Source organism: Dermacentor andersoni, chromosome 6, assembly GCF_023375885.2.
Source record: "Dermacentor andersoni chromosome 6, qqDerAnde1_hic_scaffold, whole genome shotgun sequence".
In the NCBI taxonomy this organism is placed as follows: Eukaryota; Metazoa; Arthropoda; class Arachnida; order Ixodida; family Ixodidae; genus Dermacentor; species Dermacentor andersoni.
This window is the reverse complement of record NC_092819.1, coordinates 185,848,617-185,864,659: the sequence shown is the minus strand read 5'-3', so window position 1 is coordinate 185,864,659 and position 16,043 is coordinate 185,848,617. Positions and strand designations below refer to the sequence as shown.

Sequence of the window (16,043 nt, the reverse complement as noted above, 5' to 3'; positions counted from 1 at the left end):
GCCGCAATCTTCCGCATTCGCGCAGAAGCACCGGACTAATGCGAGCGCACCAATCACTTCGGAGGATGTAGGCAAAGAACCGTCGTTGCTTTCCTCATTGTGCCCACTTTCACTTGTGCTTGGTACGATGTCGGCAATGTAGTCTTCGTTTTCGGGCTCTCTCGTGGTCGCGACACCATCATTTGCACTCACAAACTCGTCCACTGTTGATTCATCAACAGCTTCCGGAAATTCTGACAGCTCGCTCCAAGTTTCAGCAACACTGGCAACGACTGTGTCGCATTCATCAGAATTTACAGTCATCACCGAGTACATACGCAGAAGCCGGCACGGCTGAAGCAATTTCGGATGAACCACTCGTACACGACCATGCGTACGCATCGGGCACCACGGGCACCGGGGCGAGAGTTTGGTCGCTTTAGCCCTAATTTCCCCCTTATTCTTCAAGATCGTCCTGAGAGTGTTCCTCGGAATCATCCACGCTGCGGGGACACATCCGACTTCTCACCGCGTTTGACCCGATTTATGATTTTGAGCTTCACGACAAAAGGCAAATTCTGCCGCTTCATCACGGCAACACTGCGGGAGAAGGCTCACAAGGAACACACACAATGGACCAGAAAGGCACCGAGACAACTCGCACTCGCGCCACATTTTGCACGATGAGGGCACAAGAGCCTCTGATTGGCTGTCTGAGCAAGCGCTGCGGGCCAGGATCATTTCTTGCAGGGGGGTGTCGATGGCTCATCCGAAGCAGCGCGGTCACGGTAAGGAGAGCGGTTGGATGGAGCCGTGCCGTCGGGTTTCCCCGCAACCGCGAGGGAAAGCCAACTTCTGGGGGCACTTTTCCGCCGCTCGACGCTCGATATATCGGGAGTCGCTGCTATTTTTGTTCGATGTAAACATAATTTTTGCTATATATACTCATTGTAACTATACCGTGCCCAGAAATTGTTCGATATATAGAATAATTCGATGCAAACGGGTTCGATATAGTCGGGTTCGACTGTATAGACATTGTTACTGTCAACAATGTGTTAAAAGAAATGCCTGCACTGTTACTCTTTCCTCCTGAGCAGCAAAACACTTTCCGTGTTCCAAATAGCTACCCAATAATTTCAGCTTCAGTGAGGGTGGCATGATGGCAATCTGAATAAGCACCAGAAATGCATGAAGGTGTTGCGTCTGCATAGCCTTGTTGCACTTAAGTTATAAACACACTGTAGCGTAACCTTGTGGCAACTCAGTCAGTAGTACTAGACAGAAATTCCATATCAGAGTGTGTGAAACTTTGGTACTTGACTTATACAGAACTACTACAGTATAATAACAATCCCAAATTGAATAAACACGTTTAGAAGAATGTCCCTTCATGCTTCAGAAAAAAGTCAGAACTCTGGTGCGTTGTAGCAAACCAAACAAATTATAGCCAACACATATTAAATGATTGATCAAAGCTGTTAAATAGTTACTAGTATGAATCAGGAGTGAACGTGTGAAACCTTACGCCTTTGGAAGTTTTTTTCTATGTAAGCAATATTGATAACGTTTAGTATAAATCAACTGGTAAGAGCAACGCACGCATAAAGCGAGGACGTGGATTCATATCCCACCTGCAGCCACTTGTCTTTTTCCACCCATTTTCATTTTTTTTTTTTATTATTTCTACATTTCAATTAAACTAATTCCTCCTATGCTTTCCTTGTTGTCATTGTCTGCTGGCTTTATGTGGTTGTGATTTAGGAAAGCTGGGCCCCTCGGTTCTCTTACTGTGTTAAGCTCAGTAATTTGTGAAATTTGTGTGAAAGTGTAAAATATTGTTATGGGAAGAAAAGGCGCTTGACAATATATTTACAAGATACAACGGGCAGAAGACGGGCATACAAGATGGAGCCCGTGCACATGACTATCAGCGATTGTCGCCGTCGTCAGTCCTCTCCTCACTGTTTGCTCCTGCAGTGCCTCGTAGCATGACCCCCCGCGGAGAAGGCACTGTCCAGGCGCTTGGTAGGTTTGAGAGATATCGCTTCAGTCGAGTGACCTGAATGATATCAGAGGAGGATCGCGGTGTGGAGGTATCGAGAGGTTGTAACTCGTAGGTCACGTCTGCCACTTGACGCAAGACACAGTATGGGCCAGAGTAGGGTGAAATCAGCTTGTCACAAAGACCAACTAACCGCGCTAGTTTCCAAAGAAGCAGGATGTCACCAGGGTTACAGTGGGCAGAGCGGTGACAAGCGTCATATATGTGTCGTTGCTTTTCTTGGGAAGTGGTCAGTGCAGGCGTGCAATCTCACGTGCCTCGGTCACTCTAGGTATGGCATCTCGAGCATATTCTGACTTATCGAGAACGCCTGGGAGAATAATGTCAAATGGTAGCATAGGGTCTTGTCCATACAAGAGAAAAAAATGGAGAGAAACCAGCAGAATCATGGTGGGACGTATTGTAGGCAAATGTGACAAACAGCAGAGTGGTATTCCAGGCACGGTGGTCGGTGGAGACGTACATAGAGAGCGTTTCTGTGATAGTTTTACTGAGCCGCTTTGTCAGGCCGATGGTCGGAGCGTGATAGGCCGTTGTAAACCTGTGCTTTGTAGCACAGGTGTGCAAAATGTCCTGGACAACCTGTGAGAGAAAGTAGCGGCTCCGGTTGGTAAGGAGTTGTCGGGGAGCACCGTCGTGAAGTACCACTGTGTCGAGAAGGAAGTCAGCGACGTCGGTTGCACAATTGGTAGGGAGAGCACACGTGATCGCATAACAGATGGTGTAGTCCGCAGCCACTGCTATCCACTTGTTCCCACTAAGCGACAGAGGGAAAGCTCCAAGGAGATCAAGACAAACTTGAAATAATGGAGAAGATGGTATTTCAATAGGCTGAAGACAGCCAGGTGGTAGGGCTGCTGGATTTTTGTAGTGCTGACAAGATTTACAGGAGGTGACGTAACGGCAAACGGAACGGTAAATACCAGGCCAGAAGAAATGACGCCAAACACGGTTATATGTTTTTGAGACTCCCAGATGACCAGCGGTTGGGACATCATGCAACTGTGTGAGCACAGTCTCACGCATATGCTTGGGAACAACCAGCAGCAGTTCAGGGCCATCAGGGTGCATGTTGTAACGGTACAATATGCCATGTTGCAGCACAAACATACGCGAAGAGGGTGAAGTTGGCAGGTCCGTCAGGCTGAGAATGATGTCTCTCAGGTAAGGCAAAAAGGATCACGCCGTTGCTTAACAGCGATGTCACCAAACACGGCAAGCGTGAGGATGCAAGTTGACTCGCCAATCTCAGGCTGGTCTAGTGGATCTACTGGCTGACATGACAAGCAATCAGCGTCCTCATGGGGTCGGCCTGTCTTATACACCACTGTGTAAGAGTTCTCGTGGAGATGTAGAGCCCACCGACTGAGACGTCCAGCTGTATCTTTGAAAGACGAAAGCCAGCATAGGGCATGGTAATCAGTGATAACCATGAAAGGTCGTCCGTAGAGGTAGGGGTGACATTCACCTACTGTCCAAACAAGGGCGAGGCATTCAACGATTGGCGAGTGACTAATTGCGCTCGGCTGTTGACAGAAGACGGCTGGTGTACGCAATGACACGGTTGCAACCATGCTGTCGTTGTGCCAAAACAGTGCCGATACCGTGGCTGTTGGCGTCGGTGCGAACCTCCATTGGGGCGGACACATCAAAGTGGCCAAGAATTGGGGGCGACGTGAGTTTCATTGTCCTGTTTCATGTACTAGCTTGGTCGGGACCCCAGACAAAAGTCGCATCTTTCTAAGAAGTTCTGTTAAAGGGCGTGCGATGTCAGCAAAATTTCACACGAATCTGAGGAAGTAGGAGCAGAGGCCTACAATGCTTCGAACATCAGTTGCGCAGGTGGGCAGAGGGAAATCCTTAACTGCAACTTTCTCCAGATCGAGACGAACACCGGAAGAGTCGACGAGATGTCCGAGCACAGTAAGTTGCCAGGGGCCGAAGTGACGTTTCATCGGATTGAACTGAAGTCTCGCCTTGCAGAACACTGAAAGAACTGTCGAGAGACGCTCGAGGTGTGTGTCAAAAGTCGGCGAAAAGACAATGACATCATTAAGGTAGCACAAGAAGACTGACCACTTTAAGTTGTGAAGGAGGGCGCCCATCATTCGTTCGAATGTGGCGGGAGCATTGCATAGCCCGAAAAGCATCACCTTAAACTAATAAGAGTCCATTAGGTGTAATAAATGCCATATTTTCACGATCCATGTCATCAACTGCAATCTGCTAATACCCAGAGAGAAGGTCTATCGAAGAAAAATACTTGGAACCATTGAGACAGTCAAGGGCGTCAACTATGCAAGGTAAGAGGTACACATCTTTTTTTGTTACTTGGTTAAGATTCCGGTATTGAGGGTCAAAGGTTCGGCGTCTGTGTAACTCAAGTGCGGCTGCGGGGCAGTTGCCAGGTTTGTTGACTGGCCAAAGCATCTGTTATCCTGTGCTTGCTAGTTCTTGACGCACAACGGTATGGATGAGGGAAATGGTTGCATGGGACTCGTGGGGTTACGTTCCTGAAGGATAACTGGGGAGGCAGCTTCAATCTCATGGCGGATGATGTGCACAATATTGTCAGATGCAGCAAGGAACGGGTGGAACGAGTGGGAGACAGAGGTCCTTGCAGGTAGGCGCGCAGCCATGTTTGGAAGACGTGTGAAGTTCGGAGTAATGAAATCGAGGGTTCGACGGAAACCCGTCTGGTCGGGATGAAGCATTGAAGAAATGAAACGAAGGACACCGACCAACAGAAGTGCTAAAAATGAATAAATCTAAAAGACGTTTCGGCTTCGCTACAGCTTCCATAGCGAAGCCGAAACGTCTTTTAGATTTATTCATTTTTAGCACTTCTGTTGGTCGGTGTCCTTCATTTTATTTCTTCGAAGTTCGGAGTAACGTGGTGACTTTGTGCTTCTTCATACTGTCGGCATACATTGACGACGTCTTGCAATGTGGATTAGTTCTTAAAGACCAGAAGTGTAAGCATGTCATCCACGATACCTTTGAGGATATGCATAAGCAACCTTTTCCGTTTCCGGCACCGTGTCTTCAACTCTGCAACAAAATGCAAGCACGTCCTGGATGTATGTCACATAGGACTCGGTGCAAGTCTGAGCTCGGCATGCAAGTTGTTTCTCCGCAGCATGACGGCGTCCGATGGGCTTGCCGAACAAATTGATGAACTTTTGCTTACATACCTCCTAGCTTTTGGCGCTCTTTGGCCATACCTGGCCCTTGCGCCAATAAACAGCACACATTCATTCATTCATACGTCCTAGCTTGTAACTTCCTGTTCGTGGTTCAGAAACCACACTTGCACCGTGCCTGTCAGATAAAATATGATGTTCACTAGCATCAATGTCGGGACCCAGTTGTTCCTAGTGCTCACTCATTCGTACAGTTGAAGCCAATCTTTGAGGTCGGTGTTGTCAGAGCCAGAAAAGGTACCTGGGTCACGCTATTGTGTGAAGACGACGGGGTGATTGGCGACGGATAGTTGGAGCACGGTTGGTGACCTGCTCGAAGCATTCTCGTGCCCGCCGTGCTCTGGCATTGTAGATGCCGCGAAGGAGGTTCTGCTGCATAGATCCGTCTTGAGACACGAAGAACCTGCACTCTCCACCAAAATGTTACAGGGAGGAAAGACGCTTGACAATATATTTACAAGATATATACAATGGGCAGAAGACAGGCATACAAGATGGAGCCTGTGCACACGACTATCGGCTATTGTTGTCTTCGTCAGTCCTCTCATCATCGTTCGCTCCTGCAGAGCCTCGTAGCAATACTAATTTGTTCTTTTTACTTTTGTAAGTAGTGTGTTATCTGGTGTGCAACTTTTTGTATTTCTTCTTGCGAAATTGCATATACACCATTTTTAATGGCACTGGGAAATGTTGTCTACATGGTTATTGGTTTTTGTTTACTTTATTATTTGTATCTAGTTATGTCCACTTCTCACTTCCATCCTTCTATTTTGTCTATGTCATTTTACAGAGTAAGCTGTTATAGGCTCATTCCAATAGCCATTTCGGTTGGTGATGGTGTCCACCGTCACCGCCGGTGTCTGCTGCAGCTATCACTTAGCCCGCGAGAAGTCACACAAGGTTAGAGACACGGGCTCAATGCTTCAATTAAAGGTCGGCTATTATCTTAGAACGTGACAATATTGGTTCTCACTGTTTTTTCTCACCCTTAACTGGAAGTGCTTTCTTTTTGTCAAGTATAGGTTCTCAACAAGCCTGGGTTTGATTTTTTTTTTACCCTGTACCATCTATGTCAAATCGCACACCAGTACCTCCTGTTGGTTAACGCGGAAGCATTATATGGCTCAAGAGGCGGAATATCCAGCGTTGTTGGCATTGGCGTGACCCCGATGGTCCAAAAAGTCAAGTGAGCCAATTGAGGCAGTTGATCGCATCAATTAAGACAACACTAATTAAAACAATGCTAATTAAAGCAGTCAGTTCAGCCAGAGTGAATTAAGACAAATAAAATTAAGGCAGGTTTAATTAAGCTAGAGTTCATTACAGCACTCGAACCCATGACCATTGGTGGAAGTTGAACCCATATGATACTAGGCGTTAAGGCGAAGTTAATTAAGCCACACTTAATTAAGATAGAGTTCATTAACTCTTTCGTTACCATGCCTATTCAAATCGATCACCGGTGATTGATGCTTTAGATCGCCAATTTCGACATGTTAGAGCTGTTTCTTATCCACTTAAGGCCATCCAGTACAGGCACTTAACTTTCAGAATCAGTTTAAATTATATCACCGGCTCTGCTGTCTGACAGCGCTGAGCGGCGATAATTAACCGAAAATGATGCCAGCTGTTCACTAGTGAGCTTTGGTTTTGAGTCCGAGTCATTTTATTCCACCAGATGTATTTCTGAAGGTTTGTCGCACGTCCAACATGTGGACCTGGCATTTTCAACCAGTTTCCAAAAGTTTCACTTCTTTCGTAAAATCCAGGCAAGGGGCGCTGCCAGTGTCACTGCGCAGTTATCAAAAGTCACTCCCATGGTGTCGTCCCATGCGGCTGCATCGCGAGAAAAGTGTTATGCTCAAAACTATGCTGCACCCGCACTTCAATTTAGTGATGAGGACTTGAGTTATGATTCCGAAGATGACAGCACACAAAGCCGATTCAAGCTTTGACGGTGAATATGTATTGAGTCAGCATGGGACATATTTAGCTGTTCACCGGTGAGTTTCCTTTAGGGCCTTGAGCGGTCTCCTTACTTGTGTGCGCTTATCTGCCGATCTTTTTGCATGACCTAAGAGCTCTACTGATTATCTTCAGGGTGCATACTTCGCTTGCTTATGATGTGCTGCCATTGGCAGCAAAGAAACTTTCGTTTACGCCAAGAAGGCAGCCCATAGCACATCTCTGCCCAGCGCTATGGATCAGCGCAAGACAATTTACAATAGCATGGCATTTCTTTCTACTCTTCTTCTCTGCAGAAGTGATAGAGACAATCTGCAAAAATGCAAACAGATATGTTCGAATGCATAATCTTGTAGTTACCCAGCTACGCTGAGAGTGATTGGTCCTGGAAAAGGTGCATGACTCTAGACGAACCGGTTAAGTACTCTCCTTGGACTTCTCATTGGACCATCCTGAGAAGATACCGAAAAGGCGGAACTGCAAAATGTGTTATGAGGACCGCAATGTTGAACAAAAACCAGACGTGTTGCGGGAAAAGTGCAAAGTGCACCTATGCTTCACAAAATCCAGGAACTGCTTTCCCCGGGAGCATGGCATGAGCGATGAACCAGTCTTAGTTTCTTTTTTGTATCCGAAGAGTGGAAGTGTACTGAGCATTTATTTTATTCAGACACTATTCCTGGGCTATTTATCTTTGAAATTTATATTCTGAATTTCCTTTGATATTAATGTTTTTGTAGATATTGTCATGTGGTCGTGACGTCAAAGAACACGGTAAGAATACTGTGAAAGGCAAAACTAGCTTTTATTGGGCGAACCTGTGCCCACAAAACAGGCTACACTTAAAGCACAACGAGAGCGGCGAACACAGTCGGCGATCGTCGAAAATCTGATCAGCGGGTCAACTGCGTCGGCTTTTAAAGAACAGTCGTCGAATGTTCCAGACTAATCGTTCGGACCCGCGTGCCTTCCACAAAGTTCTACACATTCGCGTCAGGTGATGAAATCAGATAACATAAGGTTCCGCGACAACAGACAGCGGATGGAAGCATCGATAACTTTCCAGAAACTTCGGATACATGCAGGCGCGTCCCACGCTGTGCGATTACATTTGTTAGGCGGCGAAACGTGGTTGCCCGATAAAGATAAGTACACGTGTCAATAACCCCCCTCTTAAAAACCATCGTCCCGATGCTACAAATATAAGAGAGTGAAACACAAAAGGACACTTATTAAACATAAGTAACAAAAGAACGAAAAGAAACAAAGTCCAAAGGTCAGTTACGCGAAGCCCCAAAGTTCATTAACGCTGGTAGTACGGCTTGAGTTGCACAACGTGGACTATTTCAGGTCGTGAGCGGCGCCGCTGTGATAGCGAAATGCCATCTGGCACGACCTCATAGTCCAGTGCGCCAATACGTCGGATGATCTTGTACGGTCCGAAATAGCGACGCAAAAGCTTTTCGCTCAGTCCTCGCCGGCGTATAAGGGTCCAAACCCAAACACGGTCACCAGGCTGGTACTCGACGAAGCGTCGTCGGAGGTTGTAGTGTCGGCTGTCGGTCCTCTGTTGGTTCTTGATCCGTAGGCGGGCGAGCTGTCGGGCTTCTTCGGCGCGCTGGAGATAGCTAGCGACGTCAACATTCTCTTCGTCAGTGACGTGGGGCAGCATGGCGTCAAGCGTCATCGTCGGGTTCCTGCCGTAAACCAGCTTAAACAGCGTGATCTGTGTTGTTTCTTGCACCGCCGTGTTGTACGCAAAGGTTACGTACGGCAGGACCGCGTCACACGTCTTGTGTTCAACGTCGACGTACATTGGTAGCATGTCGGCGAGGGTGTTGTTCAGGCGCTCCGTGAGACCATTCGTCTGCGGATGGTAGGCAGTTGTCCTCCTGTGGCTTGTCTGGCTGTACTACAGAATGGCTTGGGTGAGCTCTGCTGTAAAAGCCGTTCCTCTGTCGGTGATGAGGACTTCTGGGGCACCATGTCGCAGCACGATGTTCTCGACGAAAAATTTCGCCACTTCGGCTGCGCCGCCTTTTGGTAGAGCTTTAGTTTCAGCAAAACGGGTGAGACAGTCCGTCGCCACGACGATCCACTTATTCCCGGATGTTGACATCGGAAACGGCCCCAACAAAGCCATCCCAATCTGCTGGAATGGTCGGCGAGGGGGTTCGATCGGCTGTAGTAATCCTGCTGGCCTTGTCGGTGGTGTCTTGCGTCGTTGACAGTCTCGGCATGTCTTGACGTAATGGGCAACGTCGGCGGTCAGACGCGGCCAGTAATACCTTTCCTGTATTCTCGACAGCGTCCGGGAGAATCCGAGGTGCCCAGCGGTTGGATCGTGGTGTAGGGCGTGCAGTATTTCTGGACGCAGCGCTGACGGTACAACAAGAAGGTAGCTGGCGCGGACTGGTGAGAAGTTCTTCTTCATGAGCAGGTTGTTTTGAAGCGTGAACGAAGACAACCCGCGCTTAAATGCCCTAGGGACAACGTCGGTGTTCCCTTCCAAATACTCGACGAGGCCTTTTAGCTCTGGGTCTGCTCGTTGCTGTTAAGTGAAGTCTTCCGTGCTTATTATCCCAAGGAAGGCGTCGTCATCCTCGTCGTCATGCGGCGGGGGATCGATGGGGGCGCGCGATAAGCAGTCGGCGTCGGAGTGTTTTCTTCCGGACTTGTATATTACCGTGACGTCATATTCTTGCAGTCTGAGGCTCCACCGCGCCAGCTGTCCTGAAGGGTCCTTTAAGTTAGCTAGCCAACACAACGCGTGACGGTCGCTGACGACTTTGAATGGCCTGCCATAGAGGTAAGGGCGGAATTTAGCTGTAGCCCAAATGATGGCGAGGCATTCCTTTTCAGTCGTAGAATAATTGCTTTCCGCTTTTGACAGCGACCGGCTAGCATACAATATCACTCGTTCAAGTCCTTCTTTCCTCTGGACTAGGACGGCACGGAGGCCTAGGCTACTGGCATCAGTGTGGATTTCGGTATCGGCGTCCTCGTCGAAGTGTGCAAGTACCGGCGGCGACTGCATGCGTCGTTTGAGTTCTTGAAATGCCTTGGCCTGCGGCGTTTCCCACTTGAACTCGACGTCACATTTGGCTAGATGTGTTAGCGGCTCTGCGATGCATGAAAAGTCCTTGACAAAGCGCCTATAGTAGGCACACATGCCAAGGAATCTGCGCACTGCCTTCTTGTTGGTTGGCTGCGGGAATTTTGCGATGGCAGCCGTCTTCTGTGGGTCGGGGCGTACTCCTGATTTGCTGATGACGTGGCCTAGGAACAAAAGCTCATCGTAAGCGAAGCGGCACTTTTCCGGCTTCGGAGTGAGCCCTGATGACTTAATGGCCTCTAACACTGTCGCAAGCCGCCTAAGGTGATCGTCGAAATTTCCGGCGAAGACAACGACGTCATCCAAGTAAACAAGACACGTCTGCCACTTCGGTCCGGCTAACACCGTGTCCGTGACGCGCTGAAACGTTGCAGGCGCCGAGCACAGTCCGAATGGCATGACCTTGAACTCGTAGAGGCCGTCTGGCATGATGAAGGCAGTCTTTTCACGATCTCTCTCGTCGACTTCTATTTGCCAGTAGCCAGACTTGAAGTCCATCGACGAGAAGTATTTAGCGTTGCAGAGCCGATCCCATGCGTCGTCTATCCGTGGAAGGGGGTACACATCCTTCCTCGTGATCTTGTTCAGTCGATGATAATCGACGCAGAAGCGTAGGATTCCGTCCTTTTTCTTCACCAGGACTACAGGAGAGGCCCACGGGCTTTTCGACGGCTGGATGATGTCGCGATGCATTTCGTCGACTTGTTGCCTAATAGCTTCACGTTCTCGCGTCGAAACTCGGTAAGGACTCTGGCGGAGTGGTCGAGCGCTCTCTTTGGTTATTATGCGATGCTTTGCAACTGGTGTTTGTCGAATCCTCGATGACGTCGAAAAGCAGTCTTTGTATCGTCGAAGAAGACTTCTGATCTGTTGCTGCTTACTCATAGGAAAACTTGGATTCACGTTGAAGTCTGGTTTCGGGACTATGCTCATCGGGGTAGATGCGGCTGAATCCGAGAGGACAAAGGCATTGCTGGTTTCCACAATTTCCTCGATATATGGGATTGTCGTGCCCTTGTTGATGTGCTTGAACTCTTGGCTGAAGTTGGTTAGCATAACTTGCACTTGCCCTCCGTGGAATCGAGCGATACCTCTTGCGACGCAAATTTCATGGTCGAGCAGTAGATGTTGGTCGCCCTCGATGACGCCTTCTACATCAGCGGGTGTTTCGGTGCCGACGGAAATAATAATGCTGGAGCGCGGCGGGATGCTCACTTGATCTTCGAGCACACTCAAGGGGTGGTGACTACGACAGCTCTCCGGCGGTATCGCTTGATCTTGCGACAGCGCTATCGATTTCGACTTCAGGTCGATGACTGCACCATGTTGATTCAGGAAGTCCATGCCGAGAATGACGTCTCGTGAACACTGTTGGAGGATAACGAAGGTGGCAGGGTAAGTCCGGTCATGAACGGTAATTCTTGCCGTGCAGATCCCAGCCGGCGTAATCAGGTGTCCTCCAGTAGTCCGAATTTGAGGGCCTTCCCATGCAGTCTTAACTTTCCTCAACTGGACGGCGATGGGTCCACTCATGACAGAGTAATCAGCTCCTGTGTCTACTAAGGCGGTGACTGCGTGGCCGTTGAGAAGCACGTCGAGGTCGGTGGTTCTTTGCCTTGCGTTACAGTTAGGCCTTGGCGTCGGATCACGGCTGCGTTGCGGTGACCTGTGGTTGGTACGTGGCGTCATCAGGTGGTCTTTCGTCAGCGTGTTCTTTCCTGCCAGACTTCGTCGGGACGGCGGTGTGTCGTCGTCGTTATGTCATCAAGATAGTCTTTTCGGCGTCTTTGTCAGTTCGACGAACAGCAACCACACCTCCATCGGTTGCTGCTTTTAGTTTTCCGGGTATGGGCTGACGGACCAGCCCCAGGCTGGGCCAGTGTATGGTCGGCACTGCGGCGACAGGTAGCGGCCTGGTGACGGCGAACGGAACGGTCGTCGAGGGCTCCACTGAGTAGCGGCGAGGTAGTCAACGATGTCACGCGGGCGTTCACCTTCCCTCGGGCACTGTGCGTTGACGGCAAAGCCTCGCAGTCCCATCTCCCGGTATGGACATCGTCGGTAGACGTGACCCGCTTCTCCGCAGTGGTAGCAGAGTGGGCGGTGGTCAGGAGCGCGCCAAACGTCTGTCTTCCTCGGGTAGCTGCACTGGGCGACGGGTGGTCGTGCTGGCGGCGGCGGCGGCGAACGACGGAACTGCGGCGTGACAGGGCCCTGGCGCGGTCACGGAGGGGGACCGTGACGGCGTGCGACGGCGGCGTAGGTCATCGCTTGCGGCTCAGGCTGCGGCGATTCAGGGGCTACTCCAAGTTGTTGTTGGAGCTCCTCACGCACGGCGTCGGCAATCGAAGCCACTTGAGGCTGTGATGATGAGAACAGCTTTTGTAGCTCCTCCCGCACGACAGCTCGGATAGTCTCGCGTAGGTCATCAGTGGCCAGTGACTGAACTCCGGCGTAGTTTGTCGAGTTCGTGCGACGGTCGAATTGCCGGTTTCGCATCTCGAGTGTCTTCTCGATGCTGGTGGCCTCGCGAAGAAACTCGTCGACGTTCTTCGGTGGGCTTCGTACCATACCGGCAAGAAGTTCCTCCTTCACACCACGCATCAGCAGGCAGACTTTCTTCTCCTCGGACATTTCTGGGTCGGCGTGGCGGAACAGACGGCTCATTTCCTCAGTGAAGATCGCAATGGTCTCATTCGGCAGCTGTGCTCTGGTCTCCAGTAGAGCTTGGGCTCGCTCTTTTCGCACGACGCTTGCAAATGTCTGCAGGAAGCCGCTACGGAAAAGTTCCCAGGTCGTTAAGGTGGCTTCTCGGTTCTCGAACCACGTCCTGGCCGCGTCTTCCAATGCGAAGAAGACATATCGCAGTTTGTCGTCGCTGTTCCAGTTGTTAAACGTAGCGACTCTCTCGTACGTCTCAAGCCAGCTTTCCGGGTCCTCGAAAGTTGAACCGCGGAACGTCGGAGGCTCCCTGGGCTGCTGCAGCACAACGGGGGACGCTGGGGCTGCCATTGGGGTGGACTTGGTGGCCATCTTCCTAGTCGCCTCAGGCAAAAGACCGTGCTTCAGGGGCAGTCCTTGCAGCCTGCGGCTACCTTGCTGGTTCTTGGCGACGTTGGTGTCTTCTGCGTGAGGGCATGGGTCACGGCTTTGTGGGGGCGTCCAGTACATGAACGCAAAGCACCTCCACCAGATGTCACAGGGTCGTGACGTCAAAGAACACAGTAAGAATACTGTGAAAGGCAAAACTAGCTTTTATTGGGCGAGCCTGTGCCCACAAAACAGGCTACACTTAAAGCACAACGAGAGCGGCGAACACAGTTGGCGATCGGCGAAAATCTGATCAGCGGGTCAAGCGCGTCAGCTTTTAAAGAACAGTCGTCGAATGTTCCAGACTAATCGTTCGGACCCGCGTGCCTTCCACAAACTTCTACACCATTCGCGTCAGGTGATGAAATCAGATAACATAAGGTTCGGTGAAAACAGACAGCGGATGGAAGCATCGATAACTTTCCAGAAACTTCGGATACATGCAGGCGCGTCCCACGCTATGCGATTACATTTGTTAGGCGGCGAAACGTGGTTGCCTGATAAAGATAAGTACACGTGTCGATATCATAGTCTTTCTTGTTGTTTTTATCAACTGGCAGCAAAAATGGTGCTTTCTAGAATTTTTCATGTTTTACCCAACAACTTTTTTATTTGGCAACATATGTTTTTGGAAAGAGCATTTCATTATGCACAACATGCTATGCTGGAATGTGTACTGGAATATTATTTGTAGTGGTAAATAATTTTTTCACGAGACCTATAAGAAACTACCATTTTCTCACGGTAATGAAAGAGTTAAGGCACTCAAACCCACACCCGTTGATGCTAATTAGGCCGAGGTTAGTTAAAGTAGAGTTAGTTAAGACACTCAAACCCATTTCCTTTGTTGGGAGTTGTACCCTCAACCTTCGGTGGGAGTCCAACTCACGACCTGTGGTGTTAATTAAAGCGAAGTTAAATTAAGACGACTGAAAGAGTATAGGCATTGCGCTGTGGTCGCAATGCTTTCACATTAATCCATGTAGGGATGACTAACTGCCCCTTGAATTTTATTGTTTCACTTTAACTACTGCTGCCTTGGCTGCCACAGGGCCGCAGTATTGCATGAATAAATAAATTCAGTGCTCAACCTATTCCAGGCTGCGCAATCACTTTGTGTTCTGAGTCGTATCCCCACTCCACAGGCATGGTTCATACGGCTCAGCAGAAAAACCCTTTGATATGAATACTACTTTACGCAGCTAAAACCTCTCAATACACCTGTAACAAACACTGAACTAATGCGGCGGTAGAAAATCATTAAAAAAAAAGGAATGGTTAAACTATGCCTAACACGCACGCACTTCGCTAAAATGCGGCTGGGTGGCCGAGCGCTGCGCATCAGCATGAGAACTGCTCACAGTGCCACCGTCATTCGGCCACAGTCCTCGCTCCCATCAGCGAATGGCCGAATAGCCAATATTCTAGGGAACATAGTTTCACAATCATCAAAGTAGAAAGAAAATGGCCGCCTCCAGGAGCGGCATGCACGCGCTTCAAAAGATTGCAGATTTCACGATTCCACTGCATCTGCGGCTGATTTTATCGATGGATCGAGCAGCAGCAAGTCTGAGGATGCTGCCTTTTTGTCCATGCTGCCTTTTTCAACGATGCAAACTAGCCTGGAATATCAGCGGCCGAAGCCCGGCACAACCAACTGTAGTGCTTCCAGTTCAATTTTTGTAGTGGAATACTTGTTCAATGAAAAATGTGTATTTTTTTTTTTTAAACAGTGGCAATACATTTTGTAGATCTCATAATTTTTGTTACATATTTTTCTCAGTAGATACAAGAGCGTTTTTGCAAACTTTGTTCAATTTTATCCCAAAATCTTGATTCTAGCAACTTATATTTTTTTTATGACATACAATTGGTAAATAAAACTTTTACACATGAAAAGTGCATTCATTCTGCTTTTTGTTTATTTATTACATAAAACATCGAGTGCAGTAGTTCACTCAGAAAAAAAAATCTGGCAAAACCTACAAAAAACACCTATTTTCCCCACGGTAAGGAAAGAGCTAAATCTCTAGATCTAGGCGAATTCACCTAGATCGCAGCACTGGCAGGAGCTATTCTAGCAAATGGTGTCATTGGCAAACTCCAGCAGTAATCACAGTGAACTGGTTTCCGCCAGCATGCAATTTTGTACGAAACACATCAGGGGGCATAAGATGATCAAGCATCCCTGCAGTTCTAAATACAGATCACGGGTTTATGCAAATAACAGATTGGGCAGACCCTACCTTGGGCCCGCAGCTGCCGTGAGACACGGGACCACAGAGGTGGTCGTTCACAGCCAGGAAAGGGCGCACCTCCTGCCACTTCTGCTGGTCACCTGGTTCCTCCTCACTGTGCATAACGACAAATAAAGAAAAGCTGCTGAGAAATGCAGAAATGCTCCGATGAGATCAACTGCTGCACCGATTTGAACGAAATTTGTTGCATGAGAGAGAGAAAGTTAAATTCTAGAGACTGTAGGAAGCAATATTTTGATTTAGGGCCTCAATCCTTTCACAAAAAATTGACAGAGGCTGGTACGTATAAAAAAGAAAACAAGCAAATTTACAAATCCATATCTCTATACCCAAAACAGATACCACGATCCTGTAAACTGGATACATTA

The 16,043-nt window shown here is 48.8% G+C and overlaps 1 protein-coding gene across 4 annotated transcripts in view; it reads right to left on the bottom strand.

Annotated features, from left to right (window-relative positions):
- Positions 1-16,043, bottom strand: part of LOC126524007 (protein FAM204A-like) — an 89,425-nt gene that overhangs the window by 25,312 nt on the left and 48,070 nt on the right. For all 4 annotated transcript variants that reach the window (XM_055067023.2, XM_050172392.3, XM_072288908.1 and 1 more), the window contains exon 3: positions 15,664-15,769. In XM_055067023.2, the coding sequence (XP_054922998.1) occupies positions 15,664-15,769 (106 nt within the window). The remainder of the gene's footprint in view (positions 1-15,663; positions 15,770-16,043) is intronic.